This window comes from Sander vitreus, unplaced genomic scaffold, assembly GCF_031162955.1.
Source record: "Sander vitreus isolate 19-12246 unplaced genomic scaffold, sanVit1 ctg816_0, whole genome shotgun sequence".
NCBI lineage: Eukaryota > Metazoa > Chordata > Actinopteri > Perciformes > Percidae > Sander > Sander vitreus.
In genome coordinates, this window is record NW_027595898.1 from 1 (window position 1) to 8,170 (window position 8,170).

An 8,170-nucleotide genomic window follows, 5' to 3' on the forward strand; every position below is an offset into this window, starting at 1 on the left:
GCTGTGTACAGTAAGGATGGGACGCTGTTGACCTTAACTGAGGAGGTAATAGGGCGGTGGAAGGAGCACTTTGAGGAACTCCTAAATCCGACTAATACGCCCTCTATGGTAGAGGCAGAGCTGGAGGATGAGGGGGGATTGGCATCAATTTCCCTGGTGAAGGTTGCTGAGGTAGTTAAACAACTCCACAGTGGCAAAGCCCCAGGAATTGATGAGATCCGTCCAGAAATGCTTAAAGCTCTGGGTGTGGAGGGGTTGTCTTGGTTGACACGCCTCTTCAAAGCGAGAGCTGTGTCCGGGTTCTCGGCAGTAAGTCGGACTCGTTTCAGGTGAGAGTTGGCCTCCGCCAGGGCTGCGCTTTGTCACCAATCCTGTTTGTAGTATTTATGGACAGGATATCGAGGCGTAGTCGGGGTGGAGAGGGGTTGCAGTTCGGTGGGCTGGGGATCTCATCGCTGCTTTTTGCAGATGATGTGGTCCTGATGGCATCATCGGCCTGTGACCTTCAGCACTCACTGGATCGGTTCGCAGCCGAGTGTGAAGCGGCTGGGATGAGGATCAGCACCTCTAAATCGGAGGCCATGGTTCTCAGCAGGAAACCGATGGAGTGCCTTCTCCAGGTAGGGACTGAGTCCTTACCCCAAGTGAAGGAGTTCAAGTACCTTGGGGTCTTGTTCGCGAGTGAGGGGAACAATGGAGCGGGAGATTGGTCGGAGAATCGGCACAGCAGGTGCGGTATTACATTCAATTTATCGCACCTGAGCCAGAAGGCAAAGCTCTCAATCTACCGGTCAGTTTTTGTTCCTACCCTCACCTATGGTCATGAAGGCTGAGTCATGACCGAAAGAACAAGATCCAGGGTACAAGCGGCCAAAATGGTTTTTTAGGTGGAGGGATTATATCTCTAACCTGGCCTGGGAACGCCTCGGGATCCCCCAGTCGGAGCTGGTTAATGTGGCCCGGGAAAGGGAAGTTTGGGGTCCCCTGCTGGAGCTGCTATCCCCGCGACCCGACCCCGGATAAGCGGATGAAGATGGATGGATGGATGGCCTTTGGTTGTGGTTAGGTCTATTTTCTTCTGACCTTCTTAAAAACAGACCGTCGTAATACCCCAATACCGTTAATGTAATTAGACTTATTATGTATTCACAACAGCTGGGGACTCGAAAACCCCAAACAGAAAACAGTCACAAAGTATGAAGGTGATAAAATAATGTTAAGTGTGTTTCTGAGCTGTTAAAGTCGACCTCTGACAGTACATAAGGAGAGACCGATCAAAACTTCAGAAACTTAATTTATATTTACACATGACACTTACAACAACTGTATATTGATTTATTTTTTATTTTTTTATTAATCAATAGCCAAATTAAGAAGATTGTTGAGGGAGGAAACCTTGTGTAAACCCATGCAGTCACTGCAGGAATTGATGAACTTTTTAGGAATGGAGGCTGCGTTAAGAAAGTTTTTTTGGTGTGGGAGGGAACCAGAGGACTTGGAGTAAATCCATGCAATCACTGCATGGATTAATGAAGGTTTTAGGAATATTTGCCAAATTAAGAAAGAGTGTTTGGTGTTGGGGACTCCATGCTACTAAAATATGACACCACAGTATCACATCTGGGTGCTGATTTGTTCTTTCAGGGAGTCCTGTTGTCTGCGGTTGTTCTCTGTCTTCAACCTCATCGCCGTCCACTTCCCCTCCAGAGCTTTTTCTTTGTCTGCCTTTTTAGTAACCTTCTGTAGTTCTTTATGAAGGGCTTTATTCAGCCGGTTCAAGGAGTTTTTTTCCACTTTCAGGGAATCGTATGTGTTGGCCCAAACGCTCTCACCTCGGAGTGTGTTGCCGAGCTCCTGAACTTTAAGCTGCAGAGCTCTGTTTTCTTGGCTCACAGCTTTGTTCTCTGACTTCAGCTCGTTGTTTCTTTCCTCCAGAGTTTCTTCTTTGGAGAACTTTTTCTCCAGCTTCTGAAGTTCTTTCTGCAGAGTGTTGTTCTGGTTCGTGAGAACTTTTTTCTCTGCCTTCAGTGCTTTATAATTCGCCTCAAAGGCATTCAAAACATTGAGGTTTTCATTGAAATTTTGGATTTCCTCCGTGGCTTTGTTGTTCTGGAGCGTCAAGGCGTCTGTCTGTTGTTTCAGAACGTCGTATTTGTGCTTCCAGTCTCGTTCATTCAGAAGCTTATTAAAAACATCAGAATGGGTTTTACCCAGGGCTCGGTTTTGTGCCTGCAGGACTTTCTCTTCAGCTTCCAGTTCTACGTAAATGTCCTTTAAATGTCTTTTAATCCTGAGCTGGTCGTTCACGACTTGGATTTGCTGATTCAAATCATCGTTGTCTTTCTTCAGAACGTCCATGCGGTCCAATGTTTCCTTGTACATGTCACGCCAGATGTTTAAATTGTCTGATTTCTTTTTGAGATCCTGGAGTTCCTGCAGCAAGGCGTTGTTTTCACCGCTCATGTGTTCATTTAATGCCTTCACTGCCTCGATCTCTTCCTCTTTCTCGGCTTTTGCATCGTTGTAGGATTGCTGATGCCTCTCCTTGAGCTCCAGGAGTTGGCTTTGCAGGGCGGCGTTTTGCTGGCTCATTGCCTCTGTCTGCCGTTTTAATGCAGCACACATTATGTCCACACAAGTCTCATTTTGGAGTTCTTCCTGCAGGTAGTGAATCTCACTCTGCAGCTCCTCGTGCTCTTGTCTCACGGCCTCATATTCTTCTTTCACTTCATCAAAGTTGTTGAGCCGGTTTTTGAGATCACTAACTGTTTGTTGCAGAGTTTGACGCTGCAGGTCCATCGCCTCATTTGAAGTTTTTGTTTCTTTACACAAAACCTCAATAGTGCTGTAATTTTGGACCTTGTCGCTGAGCTCCCTCACTTCTTTTAGAAGGTAGTCACATTTCTTCTTTGCAGCTTTTTCCTCTGCCTTCCCTGCGGTGAACATTTCCTCCAAATTTTCCCAGCCGTTGAACTGTCTCTGGCGCTTGTGAATTTGGTGGTGCAGGGTCTTAAGCTGTTGGGTGATGGCCTGAAGGCTCACACTCATTTCATCCTGGTTGCTACCCATAACTGTCGGTTCCTGGTGGAGGGCCATGGTGTCGTTCTCCAAGGACTCCAGAGGAAGGACCATGTTTTGGTTGCAACTTGTGTCCTGCTCTCTTAAAGCTTGTCGCTGAAAAATACTTCTCTGTTTAGCACAGAAATACAGAAGCAAGCTGTATTGTCGGTGTTGAAGAGATGATAATCAACGCAGCACAGTAAAACCGTGATGAGATTCTCAGTACTCAGTGAGAGATCGCCTGTCAATCAACCTTCTGACAGAGAACTTTGATCCTGGTAAAGGTAGAATGTGTCACTTAGAATGTTGACATGAAAGGCACATGCACAGGATGTGACATCACTGCATTCTAGTTCTATGATGCAACCTATAGGCAGCTGTTGCCTTGGTGACAAGGAACTGAGTTGCATTTTGGGTAACATAGGAATGTAAATAATAGGCAGCTGTTGCCTTGGTGACAATGAACTGAGTTGCATTTTGGGTAATGTAAGCAAGAAAGTGAATGCTTAGAATACAAATGTTAACTCTTGTTGTGCTGCATTGATTTAATTAATTTTTTTAACTGATCATTGTGAGTCTGCTATTGTTAAAGGAGTTATACTGTGGGAGTCTGATAATAATGTCGCACACACACGTATCGTGTCATGTCATGTTTTGCCGCTCATGATCACAATGCTAGACATTTGCCGTTGTTGGACCATTTTACTTTTTACTTATGGGAATCAAGCTATGCAAATCAAGCATTTTGATCCTAAGTGTCTGCTGTTGGTTCATGAAGGCGGGGACACCCAGATACAGCAAGGCCGAGGCTTTCTATGTTGTTTTGGCAGTTCTGTCCAAATCTGTCAAACAAAGAGCGTCACTGCGCTGTTCAGGCCAGTGATGAGTAAAATGGGTATGTTGTCGGGCAGTCTGGCAAATATGGAGCCATGCTAAGATAAGGCATTACATTTGATGTGTGTGTGTGTGTGTGTGTGTGTGTGTATCTGTGTGTGATGGGATCCTCCAAGCAGCTGCAAACACCGTTGCATTGAGCACATATCACAGTGAAACGCATTCTTATGAACGGGATCTTATGATGTCGTACGAAAATGTATGCACAACAATCCGTATGATAAACTACAAACTTACAGTTAGGTGCCGGGCGCTTCAGTCAGGCGCCGTTGCAGTTGAGTTTAGCCGAGGAAAGTTGACCGTCCGGCGACAGTTTAGTTTAGACTCCAAACCGTCTAGTTAAGAGTAGAAAATAATGATGTGGTTTGGATCTTAACACCGGTCCCCTCAAAGTCCCCTAAAATTCCATACATTATTTACATATTTATTGAAAACCACCATTTACAGACACATCTGATCAAATGCTTAACAAATGAAATGATTGCCTGCCCTGAGAGACATGTTAATAAGAGCGTTAAAGGTGCTGTGAGAGTGTCTGCTCCCCCCCAATACAATGACGTTTCTTTCATCTGTGTTGTTTACTTCTCAAAAGGTCAACCACAACATCTCTGCTCTGTACAGAAGCAGTACTCTTTACTTCTCTAAATGCCTCTCTGTGAAAATGTGGCTTCCTTCCAACGTGGCTTCTGAGAACCATCTGAGGTGATCTTACCTGGAAACCACAGAGCAGTTTAAAGTAGAATTGTATTTATCTTAATATGATTTTACTGGTTTTCATCCAACTCATTTTTGGTATAGAATACACATAAAGCTTGAGTTAGTTTGGTTTTGTGTAGCAGTTTATATTTTCGTCACACACACACACACACACACACACACACACACACACACACACACACAATTAGTTTGGTCAATATTGAAATCACGATTATATTCAACACGTTTACCCATTGACTTTTGGAAAGATGTTGCATTTATTGAACTTAAAAAACAGTGTAACACTTATACAAGTCAACAGTGAAAACACCAAGAACTGTGAAATTTCCCTAAATACTTTTCCCGTTGAACTTTTTGAGTTCCCCTCAAAACACAGACACACACACACACACACACACATATATTTATATTCTGTCTGTATATTTCAAGTGCGGCAGAAAGCTCAGAGACTCGGCTACTATTGAATGTCAGACACACACACACACACACACACACACACACACACACACACACACACACACACAAATACATCTCCTATTGAACTTTTTGAATTCCCCTTAAAATAAACAATATAAAAGATATTACAAGACATAAAAAGAGTTTACTTGCTAAATGTTTTTCTCGGTTACATTATTTTTGTGATCATTGGGAGCTGAAATCGCGATCAAAATTGGATTAGTTGCAGAGCCCTGATACAAAGTGTCACAGTAGCTCAACACAGCATCATCAGATTTTAACGAGCGATATTAATTTGCACACACAATGATTTCGACATATAGTGAGATTCATGTCTTTTTTAAGAAAAGCTTGTTTATTGAGATTACTGCAAGATGAGGCTTTAGCAATACGGAGTTGAAATGTATAAATCATGTTTACAAAACGGCTACATTACATTATTAAAGTGACACACACGTGTCATGTATTACACAGAGACAGAGAGAAAACATGGCCAGCTCTACTGCTTCACACTAAAATACACACATTCACTCCAGGTGTCGTCTCTCTGCGTCTTTGATGCGTTCATCTTTGTTTTAGAGCATTCTGAAAGTCTTGCTTGAGACTCTGAAAAACAGAAAGGAAAAACTCACTGCCATGTCATGATCAGTGAGTACATGCTGTAGATACAAACAGTACTACTAACCTGCACACAGGCAGCGGTTTCTGTTGTTCATCATACACATTAAGAAAGCCAGTAAAACACTCAGGATGGTGGTGAATGCCAAAGCACCACTCAAGAAATACACCAAGTCCACCTCATCTGTAGAGAGACGGACATCAGGAGACACTACAGAGCAGCTTTTATATCACTCTGTGTTTAGATGAGACAACCTCCGCTGCAACAAAAACTCCACAAAGACAAACCCTTAAATCTGGAAGCTAATTTCTACTCTTTAATACTTATCAATTGATGTCTGCTAGAAAAGTAACTTACCTTCTAACTCCAGCTTGGTCCCGTCTCCAAACAGAATGTGTCCACATGAGGCAACAGCACAGTAGTAGGTTCCAGCATGAGAAAGATTCAGACTCTTCATCGGCAGCTTGTAGACACAGGTGTGTGTTTGTGTGTTGGGTTTCCTCTCACACTGATCATTCCTGCCTCCATGGGTGTAAATGAGTCCTGGCTGAGATTCTTCAGAGTTCTTGAACCAGTAAACACTGTGTTCTCCATCACAGGTCCCAGAGTGTACTGTACAGTTCAGAGTCACAGAGCCTCCTGGCTGGATGCTCTCAGATGAAGACTGATGGACCGTAGCTGGGACGTTCAAACCTGACCTTTCTACATCGACTAAGGTTCCCTCTGCAAATTCAATAGCTAATGCATACCTTGCACAGTAGTAGGTAGCTGAGTCTGAAACGTGCAAATCTGTGATCTTCAAGTGATATTTACCTGTTTCAGTATCCAATGTGAAGCGTGGATCGTTTTTGAATTCATCATGAAATATTCCATTTGTTTCATACTTGTAGAAAGTAGAGATGAGCTTTGGTTTCTGTCCCAGAGTTTGCTTATACCAGTAAAACCTTGAAGCAACATCGCTTTCATAGAAACATCTCAAAGTGAAGTTATCCCCAGTTTTAGCTGATACAAAACTACTCTCTTGATGAAGAGATGAGGAGAGTTTTGGATCAGTCGTCTGAGCTGTAGTGATAGGAGAGACGAAGCAAATGTACCTTATTAACACGTGAAAAACATAACAGAATATCAGAACTAATGTCATGAGTAGTGGCTCAACAAATTGAAACTTGCAGTCACAAAAAATACAACTCACCAACTTTTACGAAGAACAAACACGTCAGATAGAAGAGAAATTTTGGAGATGTCATCGTGTTCAAATTGTCGTGCTGAATGAAAAGAATCTGCATTTTGTCTCCACTCTTCAGAGACAAGGATGCATTTGACTTACCAACAAATTCAATATGAAGGAAACCCGATCACGTGCTCTCTGTGACGTATACTGCCAAGTTTAGGTCTTGAAAATTTTTTTTTACCACAGACAACATCACTTGTTAAACGGCATGTACTCACACCTCTCACCTTTACTCACTCTAAAGTCGTGGTTTTTGACTGTTTTGGAAACACCAGTTTACCATAGACTGCAGTTTGCTAATGCTTAACCTTTGTCAATGAAACAAGAGAGGAAATATCATGCAGCCATACTTATTTATTTAAATACACTCAGAATACAGCATGGTAATCATTTGTCAGAGTTCTTCTGTTACATTTGCTAAATACAGATGGCTCTGGTCCTCTGATAGAAGGCTCAGTGATGAAGCAAACTAAAACTGTACATTAACCTCCTCTAAAGTTATGGCTAAAGCACTGCCTTATTCCTTTAAAGGTGTGTTGATTCCACCTCAGTGTTGCTACTGGCTAATCTATGATATTAACCTTCCTGACCTCTGTAATGTTGTCTAATCCAGGGCAGATCTGCTGTCTGCTTTTCTCTGATCTGAAGCAAATGCCACTTTCTCCCAGACCTTTCTTAGAACCACCTGAGGCCCTCTTACCTGGAAACCACAGAGCAGCTTACACGAGTAGAGTTGTAAATCTCTGTGCTATATATAGATAGAGAGAGAGAGAGAGAGAGAGAGAGAGAGAGAGATAGAGATATATATATATATATATATATATATATAAATATTTTTATATATGGGTATATATAAATATATAGTATATATATAAATATCAGATAGATAGATAGATATATATATATATATATATAATTTATTTATTTCCTGGTTTTATATGACACCATGTATTTTAAAAACCCCAATAAAAAAATATTTTAAAAAAACTTGTATGAAGAACATTACAAAAACAAGTGTACAAAGTGCTTCACAGATATAAAAACTCAAAAAATTATCTGAATATTCATGAACAATCTTAGCTTGTCTCTTGTCGTTTACATTTTCCTCACCAAAATATTATCATTTATGGTTTACACACACACACACACACATACACACTTCCTTTATAAACACACACACATACTGTACACGG

At 41.8% G+C, this 8,170-nt stretch overlaps 2 protein-coding genes across 3 annotated transcripts; both read right to left on the reverse strand.

Annotated features, from left to right (window-relative positions):
- Positions 1–1,497: 1,497 nt before the first annotated feature.
- Positions 1,498–3,464, reverse strand: LOC144514962 (uncharacterized). The gene has a single exon (XM_078245690.1). The coding sequence runs from the start codon at positions 3,130–3,132 to the stop codon at positions 1,615–1,617; it is 1,518 nt and encodes a 505-aa protein (XP_078101816.1). The 5' UTR covers positions 3,133–3,464; the 3' UTR covers positions 1,498–1,614.
- A 1,440-nt stretch (positions 3,465–4,904) lies between these two features.
- LOC144514963 (uncharacterized) lies at positions 4,905–7,247 on the reverse strand. 2 transcript variants are annotated; one of them, XM_078245692.1, is made up of 5 exons: positions 6,939–7,247; positions 6,560–6,808; positions 6,104–6,469; positions 5,813–5,929; positions 4,905–5,733 (listed from the first exon to the last, which is right to left on the reverse strand). In XM_078245692.1, exons 1-5 carry the CDS (start codon positions 7,030–7,032, stop codon positions 5,627–5,629), a joined length of 933 nt encoding a protein of 310 aa, XP_078101818.1. In that variant the 5' UTR covers positions 7,033–7,247; the 3' UTR covers positions 4,905–5,626. The 2 variants fall into 2 exon arrangements, with proteins under 2 accessions (XP_078101818.1, XP_078101817.1); XM_078245691.1 differs by having other exon boundaries at positions 6,104–6,808; positions 6,939–7,243.
- Between the last annotated feature and the right edge of the window lie 923 nt (positions 7,248–8,170).

What these genes read in the sequence shown, in the direction of transcription:
- LOC144514962 (XM_078245690.1), bottom strand. Translation starts at nt 3,132, where the DNA reads ATGGTCCTTCCTCTGGAGTCCTTGGAGAACGACACCATGGCCCTCCAC.
- LOC144514963 (XM_078245691.1), bottom strand. Translation starts at nt 7,032, where the DNA reads ATGCAGATTCTTTTCATTCAGCACGACAATTTGAACACGATGACATCT. An exon ending in TTTGTTCTTCGTAAAAGTTG is followed by an intron (nt 6,809 to 6,938) that starts GTGAGTTGTATT and finishes CTATCACTACAG; the next exon opens with CTCAGACGACTGATCCAAAA. An exon ending in GACCAAGCTGGAGTTAGAAG is followed by an intron (nt 5,930 to 6,103) that starts GTAAGTTACTTT and finishes GTCTCTCTACAG; the next exon opens with ATGAGGTGGACTTGGTGTAT.